The sequence below is a fragment of the Mustelus asterias genome, chromosome 6 (genome assembly GCF_964213995.1).
Source record: "Mustelus asterias chromosome 6, sMusAst1.hap1.1, whole genome shotgun sequence".
Classification (NCBI taxonomy): domain Eukaryota; kingdom Metazoa; phylum Chordata; class Chondrichthyes; order Carcharhiniformes; family Triakidae; genus Mustelus; species Mustelus asterias.
In genome coordinates, this window is record NC_135806.1 from 7,361,580 (window position 1) to 7,381,582 (window position 20,003).

At 44.0% G+C, this 20,003-nt stretch overlaps 1 protein-coding gene across 3 annotated transcripts in view; it reads right to left on the reverse strand.

The window, feature by feature from the left end:
- Positions 1-16,792, reverse strand: part of LOC144494751 (thioredoxin-like) — a 39,040-nt gene extending 22,248 nt beyond the window's left edge. For 2 of the 3 annotated variants that reach the window (XR_013498148.1, XM_078214039.1), the window contains exons 1-3: positions 16,607-16,792; positions 11,039-11,170; positions 5,096-5,200 (exon numbers count right to left, since the gene is read on the reverse strand). Coding sequence is in view for 2 of the 3 variants with exons in the window: in XM_078214039.1 (XP_078070165.1) it covers positions 5,096-5,200; positions 11,039-11,065 (132 nt within the window). In the remaining variant the exon portion in view is untranslated. Of the gene's footprint in view, positions 1-5,095; positions 5,201-9,638; positions 9,765-11,038; positions 11,171-16,606 lie in introns of those variants that run through there. The other variant, XM_078214040.1, reaches the window with a different exon arrangement.
- Positions 16,793-20,003: the final 3,211 nt, after the last annotated feature.

The window sequence follows — 20,003 nt, forward strand, 5'->3', positions numbered from 1 at the left end:
CCTGGTTGTAATTGAGAGAGAGACCAAAATTCTTTTTTTTTGTTAATAAGTGGGAATTGTACTTATCTGACTAGCATTCCATTAGAATCGTATTTCTATTCGGTTTGTTAATAGTTTAGTTAACCTGTTCACTGTTAGCAAGATAAATAAATTGTTACTTGTTGTTTTTAGAGAGAGTGTCAGGTAGTTATTTTGATTTAACCACTAGAAGTTGCTGAAGAGCTGATCGTGCCACTTCACACTCACTTTTACAGATTATGAGGTGAGGTACCCCTCCTCAAGTGGTTAGGTGTTAGTTCTCGGAGGGAAGATCCACCTCCGCTTCATAACACTATTCAAAAATCTTTGAAGGTGAATAATAGATATTCAGCTATCAAAGAACATGAGAAAAGGAATTAAAAGGATAGGTTGTTAGGATTAGATGAAGCAGGATAAGATGGGGCTTATGGGGTGCATTAAAGAAAGACGTGCATTTTTAGTGTTTTTCACAATCATTAGTCTCAAAGCGCTTTACAGCCAGTTAAGTAAATTTGAAGTATGATCACTGTTGGAATGGAGGGAATGCAGTAGCCAATTTGCACACCGTAAATTTTCACAACCAGCAATATGATAATGATCAGAAAATCTGCTACTGTGATGCTGAATGAGGGATAAATGTTAGCCAGGACACAGAGGATAACTGTCGCGCTCTTCTTCGAAACTGTCACACAAGTTCTTTTCCACTCACCCGAGTTGGCTGATGGGGCCTCGATTTAACGTCACATCCAAAAAACAGCACCTCCGACAGTGTAGCACTCTCTCAGCACTGCAGCTTTTAATTTTATACTCAAGCCCTGGAGTGGGACTCAAACCTGGAACCCTGAAACTCAGAGGTGAGAGAGTGCTACCAATAACCATGACTGACACAAAACCAATCGTCAGCATAGACCAGTTAGGCCAAATAGCCCGTTTCTGTGGTGCAAATTCTGTGCAATACTTCAAGACCATGTTGCATTGTTAATGTCTAACCTGGTACATGACTACACAATGCATTATGCAAGCAAATTATTTATGCTTCTCTTTAATCACTCATCCTCGCATACAATCCAAATCCACTTTCCTAGTTACAAAGGAATCCTACTTTCACAATAATAATTGGCAAATAGAGTGTCTCTGCAGAATTTCACAATAACGCAGATTACTCCCCAGAAAGAATTGCAAAGGTGTCGATGATGAACAGATATACGCCACTGAAAATCAAATACAGAGAAACATAAGCCAATATTTACTGGTGCAAAATACATTTAGTTACACATATTACGTCGGTAGTGGAAACAAATTACAGAAAAAAGGTTTTGGCGTGTTACCTGACATTTTAACAAGTGTGAAGGTACACAGAATGCAAAGTTTATATGGACAGGAACACGGTACAATTTCAGATAACTAACTTGGCAGCTATGAAGTGATGAAGCAGCCATTCTTCTCAATAACATAATCAGAAGACAGACAGAGCTAAATGATTTGAAGGGAAAATGGAACAATGGAAGATTTTTCTACCCTCTCCCACTTCTCCTGCTTCATATAAGGCCATCTCAGCCCAGCCCACAATCAACTTTTGTTGACTGTTGTGCTTTACATTCATTAACTTCCTTCAGACTGCATACAATGCAATGACTAAATCGCTACGTTTCTGAAATTTGTTTGCACTCTTCAGTGAAGGGAAAGCTTGTTTCTTTCAGAGATTCAAATCCATAGGTCCACATTTTCCCCTTCAATATTCAAGAGCAGAACAAGGGTCTCAGAAACTTGGGTGCGAATATTAAAAATGAATGGAGAAAAAGTCATTGGATGATGCAGCCAGACAAACTTTGTGCTCCTGGTCCCTGGGGGAAATCCAATTTTCTCCATGCAAACCCTAATCAAAAAGCTACTATCCTTAGCTTTCTTTGTTTCACCTTCAGTTTATCTGTGCCCATTGACAGTACTGCTTCTGAAGTGGAACTCCCATTTTCCATCCATTCTCAACACCAACTCCAGAAGACTCAATTTCCTAATGTGCTCAAAGTTTCTTTATTTTTCCTCAATTCTTCTCTTAAAATGCATGCCCACCCTAGATTTGAACAGTTTACTTACTTAAAAATCCCAACCACCAAACCAAAACCCAAACTTGGCATTGCTTAACAACAAAGAGTCATTTAGGCTGAAGATTCAACGTGGACAAAGAAAACTGCAAGACTACAGGAAACTTTGGCTGACAAATGTAAATCCAAGACGCTTACCAGTTGATCACTAATGTTATCTGTATTAAAAGGCCAGGCCCACCTTATCTCATTTAGCCTAAAAACACAGATCCCTTCTCCTACATCACAACAAATAAACCCCTAAGTTAATAAACACTGTATCCCCAATGGGTTGCTTGGAGATCTATTTCAAACTCCAGTGTGGAGTTCATCCTGACCTCAGCCTTAGATTTACTCTGAATTAGTTTGAACCAATGCCATCCTTTCTCTGCTTCTTAGTTCACCTTGATTGTCAAAAATATAGAGGGGATTTGTAGGAATATATCCATTGAAAGGATAATTAGATACAGAGGGACTATCAGACATGCCAGAAATTAACAGGTTAATAATCAAACCTCTAACTAGTTTGGTTATCGAGCAAGATAAACAGGAAAGTTTCTATATGAATTATTTGAGATGCCTGACCATCAGCTGCAAGGGCGGCACAATGGAACAATGGTTAACACTGCTGCCTCACAGCACCAGAGACCTGAGTATGATTCCAGCCTTGGGCAACTGTCTGTGTGGAGTTTGCATGTTGTCCCCATGTCTGCGTGGGTTTCCTCCCACAGTCCACAGAGGTGCAGGTTAGGTGGATTGGCCATGCTAAATTACCCCTTCGTGTCCCAAGATGTGCAAGTTAGATGGTTAGCCATGGGAAATGGGGTTACGGGGATATGGCGGGGGAGAGGGCTTAGGTAAGATACTCGAGTTGCTGCAGACACGATGGGCCAAATGGCCTCTTCTGCACTATAGGGATTCTATGATATGATTCTAAGGGTTGCCTGTGCAAAATGGTGCTGAGTGCCAAATGAGTACGAGTGACTAATATGTAGTTTCAGTTGCTCTAATCCAGATTTACAATCTTTACACATTATTATTTACTGAGTCACACATTACTGTGCCTATCAATATCTCTTTTGCAAAACCCACTTCCAATTAAGTGCCACATATTATAACAGGCATTAATGATTCACTGTAACAAAAATCAAACTCAAATTTAATAACTTGAGCTAAAATGTCACTCCCAGAGTTCATAATGCACTTCACTTCTGTACCTCTTTTGTAAACACGTTTGCTTTCATTTATTGGAGCAAAAGTGAATCTCTAGTTAATGATCACCACCCGAATACAATTAAACAGCCAATTAATATACACTGAAGTGGTGGTGCTTGTCGCAGTTCACAGGGTTATCTGCGTTGCTGTGGCAACATGCATTCTTACATGTATTTTGCAGACTGGAGCTATGAACCGTGGTGACAGAGGCTCGAATGTTCTTCCCATCACATGGCTGACCTGGAATCTCTCCTGCTTTTGCCACCTGCCACTGGTGTGTTTTGGAAGGATTTGCAGGTTTATACTCAACCTGTTTGCACAAGAATTCCCTGAACATGAGAGACTAGCATAACAAACAGCGGGTGGCAAAGTGATCTTATGGTGCCAACTTCATCTCCCTTGGTTGCTGTTTCCTTTGCTACCAGAACAGAAGGGGTGATTTTGTTGGCTCTTCCCACCGGCAGGATAGAAACATAGAAAATAGGAGCAGGAATAGGCCATTTGGCCCGCTCTGCTATTTATCGTAATCGTGGCTGATCACCCAACTCAATAGTCTGATTTCGCCTTCCCCCATATCCTTTGATCCCCTTTGCCCCAAAGGGATCTTCTGGTCCCACCAAAGGCAACACCCCCCCCCTCCCCGACCATGGGTTTTTTGGTGGCAGCATGGGGGGTGGGTGCATCTCCTGCCACCAGGAAACACATCATACGAAGGAGGGGAGGGAGGGGGGAGGGAATGGAACCCCCCCCCCCGCCCGCGCAAGCGGGAAATTCATATCTCACATCCAGAGGATGGAAACAAACATTGGCCACAAAGACTTCTCATCGATTCGGTAAGCAAGAAAATATATTTATAAAAATAAATAAATAAAAGCACACAATATTGAATCATCCTTCAAGCCTTCCCCTGAAACTGGTCAGCATTCACCCAATAATACTGGATGCTCTTCATACATGAATGTATTGATGAATGATTCAACAATATCTAACCAGTCAAACAAATTTCCTGCATGGATTATGCATTTTGAGATTTAGTTTGTGGCAGTTCATTGCTCGGCAGTATTGCGACAAATTGAAGCTCACCTTTACTTTCTGTTCTGTTTTTCTGCATTAACAAGAGTTGTAGAATTCTAAAAAGAGGGAAATAACAATCCTCCTGGGTGCTCTCGTGCTCCACCACTGGTCGCTGTGCCTTCAGCTGTCAGGTTCCTTGCTAAACCTCTCAGCTGTGCCGTCCTCTGAAGACATTCCTTAAAACTAATGTATTTTCCCTGCCCTCCTTATGTGGATCACTCCACAATGTTGATTAATAACACGGATGTGAAAAAGCTTGGGGCACTTTACATTACAATACCAATTTAAACTGCTGTTGGGACTTAAGTCGTCAGGTATTGGATCTACTCTGTTCTCAAGGTATGGTCTGATCAGAGTATTGTACAACTTAAATAAATTTCCCCAAACTCCAGTCTACTGACTTGGCAATATACCTCAGAATTTTGCTTTCTTAATCAATGCTCCACAGCAGCTTGGCAAGTGTACAATACCCTCAGATCACCCTCAACATCACTGAGCTACTTAGACACTTATAGCACCATAAATATAGCAACTTATAATTAAATCCATATTTAATTTAACATGCCACTCCTCTGGTTTATATCGGTTCCCTCGCTGTTTCCCTTCAGGAGTTTGGCACCTGTTAGTTCCATCATTGAGAACTTACCGGTCTAGGACCACCATCAAAGGCGTTCTGGAAATGGGATGACGGTTTTATTAGTACTTACATGGAATCGTGGCTTGATAGCTTGACAAGGCCCACACCATGTTGCAGAGAAGTCAACAACCACCAGCTTGCATCCCGCCTCCTTCAGCACCATTTCAAAATCTTTCTGAACAAAACAAAAGCACAGTATTGCATCAGGAGCATCCAACTGGCCTAATCCATTGGAGCTCTGAATCAATTCATATGGCTTGTCGAAGGTTCTTCGGGTATTCCTTTAGTCAAACACTGCAAAAATAGAATTACCATGGCTCCTTTTTCCCTCCAGTTTAAGTTATAGTTGATCCAAGTTTCTCTACATCTTCCCTGTTTAAAAAAAAGCCGGCAGGGCTATGGGCAACGGGCACAGGAATGGGATTAACTCAATCCAAAAATGTGCGAGTTAGGTTGATTGGCCATGGTAAATTGACCCTAGTGTCAGGGGGATTAGCAGGGCAAATGCGTGGGGTTACGGGAATAGGGCCTGGGTGGAATTGTGGTCAGTGTAGACTCGATGGGCCGAATGGCCTTCTTCTGTACTGTAGGGATTCTATGATTCAATTGCTCAGGGCTCAGCAATGAGTGGTTCAGAAACAGCACGCAGCTCTTTAACATCTCATTTTTGGCTTCCAATCTTTTCCAGTTGGATCGCACCAAGATAAAAAAGGTTTAAAGAAATGTTAAGCCAAGACAGATAACAGCTGCGCTTTTATTGTTGGGATAAACATGCCGCACGTTACAGTTTCAAATGGTTACTTGAACAAAAAACATCATCATGCTCTAAATAACGCTGTTTGAGTTATACAACTACATCTTGGTAACAGATAATGCCTTTCGCTCAAGGAACAGGTTTTATCATTTTTAAGATAACTGAGAAAATAAATTAATAGGAATGCACTATTAGGAGCTTTTTTTTTCAAACCATAGCCAAGAAAATTGTCTTAATTTAAAGCATCTCAAGTTAAAGTTTTAAAGATGACTTTACTGACAAAATTGTAGTTTAAAAAATTGTGACCCTTGTTAGATCTGTTACAAATTTGATTTTTTTTCTGTGTTATTTTTTGAGGTCTTGAAATGTCTTCTATATTCTCATAAGTTTGGAAAGCTGCTGTAGTGCATCCTGTACCTAGTTCGTACCATACCCACAGTCACAGAAGACCGATGATGTCTAGAGATCAGTGGCCAAGGCACTGGTCGGCAGAATAATTGATCCTGGATGTGCAGGTTAGGTTGATTGGCCATGCTAAATTGACCCTAGTGTCATGGGGATTAGCAGGGTAAATACGTGGCGTTACGGGGATAGGGCCTGGGTGGGATTGTGGTCGGTGCAGACTCGATGGGCCGAATGGCCTCCTTCTGCACTGTAGGGATTCCATGGAGGTCTAGCTTCACGGGTTGTTGTGGCTACACCCCTCCAGACAAGCCGTGATTATTCCATTACACCTTGACTTGTCAATGGCAGAGGGCTTTTGAGGGGTCAGATGCAGAGTAAGGTGTGATGAAAAGAGTTTTAGCCACAAGATATGAACTACTGGAGCAAAGGACGTGCTTCAATGCTACATAATGCACAACAAATCATCGTGATCATGAACATGTTACTCATTTCTGTTACGCTGAGATAACAAGAATCATAGCCAATATTGGTTTGGTGCTCTGCAAGTTGAGGCTGTTTCAAAACATCCATTATCAAGTCAGTTACGACACTGACTACACATGGCAAAACACTTGTTCCATTTACGAGAAAGTGGATAAAATAGCCTTGCTTCGATAATTTGAGTAGCTCACTGAAGTGTCTGCTCACCCTTAAGACTCCCCAGCAAAGCAGCGAGTGGAAACGGCTCTTGTGCGTGGCACAAATTCAAGCCCGACTTGAGGACGATGACTGCAGCTACTGGAACTGTGCCAGCGCCATGTCAGCGAGTCCAAGCCAAACACCACCACTAAAGCAACAACTGAAGCTTGCAACACGGGTTGACAGCTTCATGGTTGCCTGCCGGTAGCATGCCTAGCTTAACCTCCAGGCAGCCATTAAGGAAGGCTCACTGCTTTCGGAGGCAAGTACCTCATGAGCTGTCACTGAAAACAGCAACATCTGGAGAGACCAAGGATGCATTCTGCACAACTGGAATTAGCTGATACACAATTCCACTATTTTTTTTAGTGAAAGGATTTTTCACAGTGTTACCAGATGAATAGTCTCCCTTCACATTGATTCATGATTGAAATTTTGATATTATAAAGCATTAAAAGTTTTGAATGGCAGGGGCTGTTTGCATCACCGGTCCACAGTGGTATCGGAATTATATAAAACCACAGAATCCCTACAGTGCAGGAGGAGGCCATTCAGTCTATTGAACCTGCACCAACAACAAATCTACCCAGGCCCATCTCCATAACCCCACGTATTTACCCTGCTGATCCCCCAGACTATAAGGGACAATTTTAGCATGGCCAATCAACCTAACCCGCACATCTTTGGACTGAGGGTGGAAACCGGAGCACCTGGAGGAAACCCACACAGGGAGAATGTGCAAACTCCGCACAGTCACCTGAGGCTGGAATCAAACCCGGGTCCCTGGCGCTGTGAGGCAGCAGTGCTAACCATTGTGCCACCGTGTCGCTGGTGTGTGGGCTATTTACTGAGCACAGGGGGCAGCTTTCCATTTGTTTTGCTGGGGCAAAACGTAGCCGGGGAAATTGTGTGGGGATGATCACATGGACAATTTCACACCCACTAAAATGAGGAAACATTGTGCAGCATTTGTTACTGGGAGAATAATCCCCTCCCCCCCCCGATATTCCCTCACATACTCCATTAGCTGATGTTTTGATTTGATTTATTATTGTCACATGTTTTAAAAAAGTGAAAAGTATTGTTTCTTGCACACTATACAAAGCATACTGTTCATAAAGAAGGAAACGAGAGAGTGCAGAATGTAATGTTACTATTATAACTAGGGTGTACAAGTTGGGTCCAGTCAAAAGTTTGATGGCAGCAGGGAAGAAGCTGTTTTCGAGTTGGTTGGTACGCGATCTGACTTTTGTATCTTTTTTCCCCCGACGGAACAAGGTGGAAGAGATTATGTCCAGGGTGAGTGGGTGGGGTCCTTGATTACGCTGGCTGCTTTTCCGAGGCCAGGGGAGATGTAGACAGTCAATGGATGGGAGGCAGATGTTTAACACCCAGGTGGTAAAAGACAAAAATCTACTTCTCTTGTGTGTTGTGGTAATAATGCCAGAGGGGGATGCCCGATGATGGTAATTCAGACTGTGATGAATCAGTTCAATCAGAATTGTGCCGAATCTTGAAAACGTCCGCTGAAGTTAAGGCTATGCAGAGCCGATTACAAGTCGCTTCAGCCCCTTTCCTCCCTTGTTTTTGTTATATTTTTGGACTAAAGTAAACATTGTTTTGGTGAGATGGATCAAAATAAGCTTTCCCTCTGCCCACAGGTTCTAGTGAATTGCTGCCAGCCCCTCGCCCCAATGTGATAGTAATGATTCTTACAATCCCTACTCAAGATGAAGCAAGAATCAATCCAAATACGCTGATGCCAAGAGCAACTGCCCAAAGTTGCATAACCTGACATTGATTATCATTTGGGACCTGCGCAGTGTTTAGGCAGTCACTAAAGAAGGAATTATGCAGCACAGAGAGAGACCATTCAGCCCATCGTGCCTACGTTTGATCTCTGAAAAAAATTACCCATTTAGATTCACTTCCCAGCTCATTTCCAATAGCCCTGCAGATTTTTACTTCAAGTTTATAAGTTTAACGTTATTCCTGAATCTATTTCCATCCTCCTTTCAAGTAGCGCATTCCAGATAACTTGCTGAGGAAAAATAATTCTAATCTCCTCTCTCGATTCTTTTGCCGATCATCTTAAATCACTATCCTCTGGTCAGTGGGAACAGTTTCTCCCTCCCTCAAAACACTGTAGGTTAGAGTCAGCAATTAATTCGCAAAAGGTGTACTAACTAACTCACTGCTATAACAATTAGGTTTGTTATTGCATCTCCTTTGAGAGACAGCTAAGCCAACATAGCTAATATAGTTAAACCCCCATCAGCAAATTAATACTGATTTGACATGTAGACCGGCGGACCCTATCTACTGATTGCAATCATACCCAAGAGTTCAGGAAGAGCAAACATATCGGGGGATAGAGAGATTCTCTGAAGAATGAAACTTTAATGACATAGCAGGATTTTGACCAGAATATTAAGTCATGATCTCAGACTTCTACCATTGTATATTCGATGACTTAACAGGACAATAAAACAGCCAAAGTAAAATCCAGCAGGGTTTAGACAAGAAAGTTTGTTTTCAAAAAAAGAAAATGCACCAAAGAAATGCAAAGCAAATCTCTGTAGGAAATTTAGTTATAATCAGAATGAGGTACTGTCAACTAGCTTTGAAGGGCATCACTCAATTTCCGGGAAGCTCTGATTCTATATGTAGATCTGTGTGTACTGCTCTGTGTGTAGTGTTAAGATTCATATTTTAAAATAATTGTATTTATCACACAAACGTTTAGCTTTTTGAACCTGTTGAAAATGGGATTTACCTCGAGTTTTACCCATCAGGAATGTTCTTCTTAAAGCCAGACAACCCAGTTCCTCAAATTATGTGGTTAAAACCTAACCACTAAAGTGAATGTGACCACCCTCAATGTTTCTCAGGGAGAGTTTTCTGACCACCAGGAACAAAAGGTCTGGTTAAAAGTAACAAGGAAAGAATTAGCACGTACTCGAGTGGTTAAAACTATACTGTTTACGCAACTTCAACCCAGATACAAAATTCAATCCAGAAGCTGGTCTAAAACATTTGGCTCTGGCATAGCTTCTTTGTGCCAAGTGCTCTCTCGTTCAGGCTCTGCAAAACGTGTGTTAAGGACAACAACGGCAAACAGGCAAAAAGAAATTTTAGCTGCCATACCGACTTTGCAGCATCTGTCAACTTATTGTTATTTGCATCCTCAAAACAACAATAAGCAACACTGATTAACCTATTCTTATTTGCATCATCAAAACAATAATAAGCAACAAGTGATTCACTTATTCTGTGATGCTATGGATCATTAATGTTGAGGGCAACAGAGGGAAGAGTGTTAATGCAGGACACAGGAGTTAGAAAGTTGGAGATTTTGGGGAAGTTGCAGATCTGGATGAGGTTATGTTAAGGGGGAGGGATAAAAGAAGAGGAGATTTGATGGGAGGATGAGTTTTTTTAGCATTCAAGGATTTGCAGACCCAGAGTGATTCAATAATGCTGGTTCCAAAAAGAAACCTCAGTAAGCATGAAAGCCATTGGAGGGCGAGATATTTAAAGAGCATTAATCCCCAGGGAAATACTGAATCCACATGAACCTGTCAGAACCACAGATACCCAATAATAAACTCATTCTTGGGGGCATTTTGGGTCTAAAAATTGGGGTGGAGCTCAATCATCTTCAAACAAAAAGGGGGTTTCTGAATTCATTGATCCCAAAGACCGTTGAAATTCCCTTCAAAGGCAAAAGGACCACTTTCAACTAAATCTGTGGTCAATGCCCCCATCCATCTTGTTGACCCATTTCAGCACCCAGGGGATTAAAGACACTAAATCATGGCATTTTCTTCATCAGTCTGTCAACCCAAGACATGCCATAATGGTGAAAAAGCGGGGTTTGAAATAAGACATGGTAGTTTTCCTCCCCCCGCCTCCGGTGGGGCGGCAAATGGCGAAATATGTGTCCCTTCCTCTCTTCACTCACTCACTCTCCCGCCCGCGGAACCTTTCCACCGCGGCCGAGACCGCAAAACAATCAGTCAATCAGCCTGCTCAAGCAAAAGGATCTGCGGAGACCCCGGGAATGGAACGTTGGCCCGGGAGGAAAAATTTGACCGTTATTGAGTCTCGAGGCTGCACCGAGACGCCGGGAATGGAACGTTGGCCCGGGAGGATTTGGCGCGCGGCTTTGCTAACCTGGCTCTCCAGCACACGGACTCCCATCTTGTGTGTCTTGTTGCAGCGGCGGCAGCACCGTTATGCAGCGACTCCGTGTGCAGCGCAAGTTTCTTCTCACTGAACCACCCTACGGCTTTGCACGCTGGGATACTGGAAGAAAAATGCGAGGATGCAGAGGGCGCAATGAAAAAAAAATACACACAGGTACACATTTGCAGGTGCGTGTTGGGTGTCCTTTGCATTTTTCCCCACTGCAGCTTTTCTGAGATATTCTGCTCACCAGAGAAACTAGAAGCAGGAGGAGGCCATTCAGCCCCTCGAGCCTGCTCCGCTTTCATTATGATCATGGCTGATCATTAAAATCAAAATCCTGATCCCCCCCTCCTTCCTCTCATATCCCTTGATTCCTTTAGCCCCTGACTCACCTGATGAAAGAGCAGCGCTCCGAAAGCTCGTGCTACCAAATAAACCTGTTGGACTTTAACCTGGTGTTGTGACTTCTTACTGTGCCCACCCCGGTCCAACGCCAGCATCTTCACACCTTTAACCTCAAGAGCTATATCTAATTCCTTCTTGAAATCAGACACCGTTTTGGCCTCAAATACTTTCTGTGGTAGTGAATTCCACACATTCGCCACCCTCTGGGTGAAGGAATTTCTCCTCACTTCAGTTCTAAAGAGGTTTACCCCTTTATCCTCAAACCATGACCCCTATTTGTGCCCTATTTCACTGGATCGTTCAGTCTGATGATCAGCACAGTTTAAGTATTTAAGCCTCTTGGGTTGACAGATTGATGAAGAAAATGCCATGATTTAGTGTCTTTAATCCCTTTTTTATAGGTGCTGAAATGAGTCAACAAGATGGATGGGGGCATTGACCGCAGATGTAGTTGAAAGTAGTCCTTCTGCCTTTGAAGGGAATTTGAACGGTCTTTGGGATCAATAAGTTCAGAAATCCCCTACAGTATAAATATCTCCCACTTTCTATGCCTTTTAGCTTTGACAAAAGGGTCATCTGGACTCGAAACGTCAGCTCTTTTCTCTCCTCACAGATGCTGCCACACCTGCTGAGATTTTCCAGCGTTTTCTCTTTTGGTTTCAGATTCCAGCATCCGCAGTAATTTGCTTTTATTAAGTATTTGAATATGTATCTACACATATTGTATAATAAACTACATTAGCACATCACATGACAAGTCTTAACCTTTCAATTTTATTGATTTTGTAAATTGGCAATTCCAACAAAGCTTAGGCATCAGCCTCTTTTGGGCCCGTTTTTTTTCCTTTGTAAAGCAATCACAGGCTTATAAGAACATAAGAAATAGGAGCAGGAGTAGGCCATCTAGACCCTCGAGCCTGCCCCGCCATTCAATAAGATCATGGCTGATCTGAAGTGGATCAGTTCCACTTACCCGCCTGATCCCTATAACCCCTAATTCCCTTACCGATCAGGAATCCATCTATCCGTGATTTAAACATATTCAACAAGGTAGCCCCCACCACTTCAGTGGGCAGAGAATTCCAGAGATTCACCACCCTCTGAGAGAAGAAGTTCCTCCTCAACTCTGTCCTAAACCGACCCCCCTTTATTTTGAGGCTGTGCCCTCTAGTTCTAGTTTCCTTTCTAAGTGGAAAGAAGCTCTCCATCTCTACCCTATCCAGCCCCTTCATTATCTTATAGGTCTCTATAAGATCCCCCCTCAGCCTTCTAAATTCCAACGAATACAAACCCAATCTGCTCAGTCTCTCCTCATAATCAACACCCCTCATCTCTGGTATCAACCTGGTGAACCTTCTCTGCACTCCCTCCAAGGCCAATATATCCTTCCGCAAATAAGGGGACCAATACTGCACACAGTATTCCAGCTGTGGCCTCACCAATGCCCGACACCTTTTAAGGACAAGGTATGTCTTCAGTTTTTCTTTTACTCTGGAGTATTTTTTATATAGTCTCAGTTATCTATCCCAACATCTTTTTGGCCCCTGATGTGAAGCACTTTGGGATGTATTACGATGTTAAAAGTAAAAAGGCTGTGCAAGTACATTCAATTCTCACATTCAAATGGGGAATTGGATAAATACTTGAAGGGGGCTTAATTACAGTGCTATTGGAAAAAGAACAGAGAGTGGGACTGACTGTTCACTCTTCTTTTCTCGTGACTAAGCGAAGAACCTCACACCTCCCCACATTATACTCATGATGTGGAGATGCCGGCGTTGGACTGGGGTGGGCACAGTAAGAAGTCTCACAACACCACATTAAAGTCCAACAGGTTTATTTGGAATCACGAGCTTTCGGAGCGCTGCTCCTTCATCAGGCGAGCGGACCTGATACATTATACTCAATCTGTTGCGGCACGGTAGCGCAGTGGTTAGCACTGCTGCTTCACAGCTCCAGGGTCCCGGGTTCGATTCCCGGCTCGGGTCACTGTCTGTGTGGAGTTTGCACATTCTCCTCGTGTCTGCGTGGGTTTCCTCCGGGTGCTCCGGTTTCCTCCCACAGTCCAAAGATGTGCGGGTTAGGTTGATTGGCCAGGTTAAAAACAAATTGCCCCTTAGAATCCTAAGATGCGTAGGTTAGAGGGATTAGCGGGTAACTATGTGGGGGTAGGGCCTGGGTGGGATTGTGGTCGGTGCAGACTCGATGGGCCGAATGGCCTCCTTCTGCACTGTAGGGTTTCTATGATTCTATGTTGCCTTGTTGCCCATTCACTTAACCTTGTATCTGCTCTTCATCTCTTTGTTTTTCTCCTCGCTGTTCACATTCCCATTTAGCTTTGCACTCTCTGCAAACTTGGATATTTCACACTCGGTCTCCAGGTCATTAACACAGATTGTAAGTAGCTGTAAATAGTCCCAGTACTAATCATTGCAACTTGAAAATGCCCTGTTTATCTCTACTCTCTGCTTCCTGTCCATCAATTGGTCCTCCATTCATGCTAATGTATTAGCCAAAACTCCATGAGCCCTTATCCATGAACCTTCTATGTAGCATCATGTTGAATGCCTTTTGGAAATCCAAATGCACTACACCTACTGATTCTCTTTTGCTGTACCCTGCTAGTTATACCCTCAAAAAACTGACTAAATTTGTCAAACACTATTTCCCTTTCATAAAGCCTGAACAGGCTATGATTTTCTAAGTACATTGTTATGACTTGATATCAAGCTAATAAGCTCTAATTATTTGTTGTTAATGATTTGTCCAGCATAGATCTAGTCCATCAGTGCTATTTCTAACCTCTACCCATACTGGTTCTATTTCCTGATATTCTGAACCTAGGTTTTTTTTACTTTATGGTGAGGGTTAGGCCTGCTCCTTTTTTTGCATTCTGTTTGTCTTTTCAAAATGTTGGGAGCGATTCTCCCAGCCTGCTGCGCTGCTTTTGCAGCGCAATAGGCCGGGAGACTCAAATGGACGCCATTTCGCAGGCTTCCCGCTGGGCGCCATGGCCTCTGCAAGACTCCAGCAGTCGGATATCTGGTGCCATCAGCCTTGCACCAGAAATCGGCGCGGAGCTGCATAAATTATTTAAACGAGCATTTAAATAAATTTAAATAACATTAGTGGGCCTGGGACTGAAATCTCCAGGCCCACTAGCCTCTTCTCTCCCACCCCTGCCAGGAGTGGTTCACTTCAGCAAGGTTTACAATAGCTCCCCACAGGTGGCCCAACCTCGCTGAAGTGAAGAGGGGCCATTGAGGCCCCCCAGAGGGTTGGGGGCTGAGGGGGGTGCCCCCTAGACATTACCACCTTTACAGTGTCAGCCTGGGTCCCCTGGCACTGCCCAAGGGGCAAGGTGGCAAGGCCCAGGGGGCACCAGGTAGTGCCAAGGGGGTGGGGCCTAATGGGGTGGGGCCTAATGGGGCGGGGCCTAATGGAGCAGAACCTCTGGGGGTATCAATGGAGGTGGAGGTTGGTTGGGGGGGGGGGGGGGGGGGGTGTGGGCGTCCCGCTGCCACTCTGCACTTGGGATCGCGAGCAGAGGGAGGGCGACCAGCAATCGGGTCTGGGCATTGGGGGGGGGGGGGGGGTGGGGAGAGAGGCAGGCCTGCCGGGGGCGATTGGGACTGCGGGGGTAAAGGGGGGTTTTGGGGGTGCTGGTGGGGGAGGGGGGAATCGAGAGATCAGGGCTGCCAGGGGTGAAGGCGGTGGGGTGGGGGGGGGACCGAGGCAGGCCGCGGGGGGTGGGGGGTTGAGGTTGGCCTGGACATGTTCAGGAGTCCAGCGATCGGGCCGCGGAGCGGTCGCATAGCCAGCGATGCGGGGTCATGGGGCTGTCCAGCGATCGGGAGGCCGGCAGTACGGGGCCACAGTGCATGCGCTGATCTCAGTGCGATGCTGCCGGCCTCTCCAGCAGGAATAGGCCCCGCCCCCTGAATTTACATGAGATTTACACTCACGCACACAGCAGTGCACAGAGTATAGGAGATTCATTTTGAAAACCCTGCTGAAAAACCAGCGGGATTTACTCTTACATTTGACACATTTGTTTTGGGAGATTCGGCCCTGTTGTGTGCCCGAGAATATTAATTTCCCAGCCCTGTCTCCACAACAAGAATGAGGTCCAAATCATTTATCTCTATTTGTGCTGCTAGTTCATTTTCCTATTATGAATGCCTTATAATGTAACAGCCTTTATTTTCATGTTTTGCTATTCCTTTTTACATGGACTTCGTTGACTAATGCACTGTTAACTTTAAACCCTTGTCTCTTTTGGTCTCCGTCTGCTTTTCTTTACTCTTATTACATTACTCTATTACCTCACCTTTTCTCTTTATATGGAGATGCCGGTGTTGGACTGGGGTGGGCACAGTAAGAAGTCTCATGACACCAGGTTAAAGTCCAACAGATTTATTTGAAATCACGAGCTTTCGGAACGCTGCTCCTTCATCTCACCCACTCACCTGATGAAGGACTTTAACCTGGTGTTGTGAGACTTTTCTCTTTAGATTGTTAAATCTCCCATCAACTCACCCCTCCATCTTCTTTTAGTTTAAAGACCTATTTCCAGCCCTCATTATATCATTCAGCAGGACACTAATCCCAACCCGGTTAAAATGGAGCCCATCCCATTGGAACGTCTCCCTATTTCTGCCACCTCTCCCCAATACCAGTGCCTCATGAATCAAAACCCCCTTCTTCCCACACCACCCTTTGAGCCACCTGTTTGAGTCAGCAATCTGCTTGATCCTACGCCTCCTGATATGTGGCTCATGCAGTGATCCAATGATTATGACTTTCAAGGCTCTGTGTTTGGACCCCAAAGCTTCAAACTGTCCCAGCAGAACGACTGTGTTGGGGTTGGTTCTTACATGGACCATGACAACTGGATCCTCCTCTCATGTTTGTCTACAGCTGTGAGATGTCTTTAATGCTGGCACAGGAAGGCAATACAATCTTCTGAATCTTCTGAATTCCCAGTCACAGCTGCAGAGCCCCTGCCAATATTGTTCCCTATTCTTCGTCTCTGCCCGCCCCACCACCAGAACCACCACCACTCTTCAATGGCTGCCAGTACCATGGTGCCATGGTCAATCCATCCACTCTGAAGTTCTTGTTCTGATCCACACGGGTAGCAATTACCTCGAACCTGTTGATCCAAGTCACTGGCTGAGGCTCCTCCATCACTGCAGGCCAGTCTCCCATAACCTGCCTGATTCACAGTCATGTTTTCCTGTTCTTGACCATTGACCAACTCTGAAGTTCTGCTCATTCTAAGAGATGTGACTGCCTCCTAGAAGAAAATATGCAGGTGATTGTTGGGTCCATTCATTCCTTTGAACAGATGAGATAGCATTAATATGGGGTTTTAAAATGAATTTTTTATATTGACCAGAACTTAAGAAAATTAACATGACAAAAGCGAAAAGAGAAAGCAAACTGGGAGACTGGCTGCTAAGCCAGTCCCTGAACTGAGCTTGAACAGGATATTGAAACTAAAAACACACACTAAAATCCACAATATATCTCAACCCTTATCTCGTTATCGTAGGTGTCCTTCACATGCTGTCTCCATTTAGGAAAACAAGTCTTGCAGCTGCTGTTATCAAAAACTTATTTCACCTCCATTATGTACCCTTTAGGAATGCAATCAATTTCTAGTTAACCCAGTATGCCTTCTGAGTTTTAAAATGTAGTCAAGCTAGCAGTGTTAGTTAACCTCTACAGTCTAACATTTCAATGTAACGACTTGGTGGATGATGAGTCTGGGAAAGGGTGTGTAGATAGTTTGAGTCATGTTGAGATCAAAAAGGCGGAGGTATTAGGGTTCTTGAGAAACATTAAGATAGACAAGTCCCCAGACTTGGGGATATACCCCAGAATACTGAGAGAGGAAATTGCTGGGGCCTTAAGAGAAATCTTTGTATCCTCACTGGCCACAGGGGACGTCCCAGAGGATTGGAGCATAGCCAATGTTGTTCCTTTGTTTAAGATGGGTAGCAAGAATAATCCAGGTAATTGCAGGCCGGTGAGCCTTACATCAGTGGTAGGGAAATTATTGGAGAGGATTCTTCGAGACAGGATTTATTCCCACTTGGAAATAAGTGGACGTATTAGTGAGAGGCAACATGGTTTTGTGAAGGGGAGGTCGTGTCTCACAAACTTGATTGAGTTTTTCGAGGAAGTGACAAAGATGATTGATGAGGGTAGGGCAGTGGATATTGTCTACATGGACTTCAGTAAGACCTTTGACAAGGTCCCTCATGGCAGACTGGTGCAGAAGGTGAAGTCGCATGGGATCAGAGGTGAGCTGGCAGTGTGGATGCAAAACTGGCTCGGTCAAAGAAGACAGAGGGTAGCAATGGAAGGGTGCATTTCTGAATGAAGGGCTGTGACAAGTGGCGTTCCTCAGGGATCAGTGCTGGGACCTTTGCTGTTTGTAATATATATCAATGATTTGGAGGAAAATGTAACTGGTTTGATTAGTAAGTTTGAGGACGACTCAAAGGTTGGTGGATTTGCAGATAGTGATGAGGACCATCAGAGGATACAGCAGGATGTAGATCAGTTGGAGACTTGGGCGGAGTGATGGCAGCTGGAGTTTAATCTGGACAAATGTGAGGTAATGCATTTTGGAAAGTCTAATACAGATAGGAAATATACAGTAAATGGCAGAACCCTTAAGAGTATTGATAGGCAAAGGGATCTGGGTGTACAGGTACACAGGCCACGGAAAGTGGCAATGCAGGTGGAGACGGTAGTCAAGAAGGCTTACGGCATGCTTGCCTTCATCAGCCAGGGCATTGAGTTTAAAAATTGGCAAGTCATGTTGCAGCTTTATAGAACCTTAGTTAGGCCGCACTTGGAATATAGTGCTCAATTCTGGTCGCCACACTACCAGAAAGATGTGGAGGCTTTGGAGAGGGTACAGAGAAGATTTACCAGGATGTTGCCTGGTATGGAGGGCATTAGCTATGAGGAGAGGTTGGAGAAACTTGGTTTGTTCTCACTGGAACGACGGAGGTTGAGGAGCGACCTGATAGAAGTCTACAAGATTATGAGAGGCATGGACAGAGTGGATAGTCAGAAGCTTTTTCCCAGGGTGGAAGAGTCAATTTCTAGGGGACACAGGTTTAAGGTGTGAGGGGCAAGGTTTAAAGGAGCTGTATGAGGCAGATTTTTTACACAGAGGGTGATGGGTGCCTGGAACTCACTGCCGGGGGAGGTAGTGGAAGCAGATATGGCAGTGACTTTTAAGGGACATCTTGACAAATACATGAATAGGATGGGAATAGAGGGATAGGGGGTTTTAGTTAAGTCGGCAGCATGGTCGGTGCAGGTTTGGAGGGCCGAAGGGCCTGTTCCTGTGCCGTAATTTTCTTTGTTCTTCGTTCTTTGTAATTGCATAGGCAGAAATATCTTAAAATGAAGTCTTTGCATCGATGAAGTTTTTGCATAGACTGAAGCAAACAGGGCTATGCATACAAAGGATCCCACATAACTGTACCCCTCTCTGACATCCTGTACTACCTGCATATCAAACTCTGACTGAACAACTCAAAGCCGAAGCTGCTTGAGATGGATATCACAGATGTGGTTGTCCAGGACTGTCACCATCTTACATATTCCCTGATAATCTATTCAGATAATTAATAGATCTACAAAATAAAAAATAATAACTTGAATTAGAAACTCTATGATTAAATTCACAGAGACAACTATTTAGATAATCCTCTGTAAATGTGCTAACAGTACGAGTGCTGCTACAATGTTCTAATATCCATGGAAACAGCATTGGTTTGCTGAGGCTTTGATGTTTACAGGTACCATTAGTAAGTAATATCCACTGATGAATCAAAGTAACCTCATTAGTATACCAAGATCAGAACCTATTCATCGAACACAGATGTTACCTGATGTAATGAACCAAGCTTTAAAATGGCCATTTCCATAGAAACCAACCCCTTGTAGATGGTGGAACTGATTCAAGGCTCACTCTTAGTTGAATGGACACCATGGTGATATAGCGACAGTGAGCTGAAATGAATTAATTTGGTTAATTGAATCCCACTCCGCTTTTTTGTCAAAAACAATCTATAGAATATTTGGGGAAAATGTTGATTTTTAAACCTAGTTTAGCTTTAAACTTAGATCTTGCAGAGTATCTTGTGCTGTGTGAAAACACAAACACTGAAAACACTTGTTATCTAAAGCTTCACTAAGCTGAAATAGGGGTGACACGGTGGCACAGTGGTTAGCACTGATGCCTCACAGTGCCAGGGACCCAGGTTCGATTCCCAACTGGGGTCACTGTCTATGTGGAGTCTGCACATTCTCCCCGTGTCTGTGTGGGTTTCCTCCGGGTGCTCTGGTTTCCTCCCACGGTCTGAAAGACGTGCTGGTTACAGGCATTGGCCAGGCTAAATTCTCCCTCAGTGTACCTGAACAGGCACCGGAGTGTGGCAACTAGGGGATTTTCACAGTAACTTCATTGAGTGTTAATGTAAGTCTACTTGTGACTAATAAATAAACTTTACTA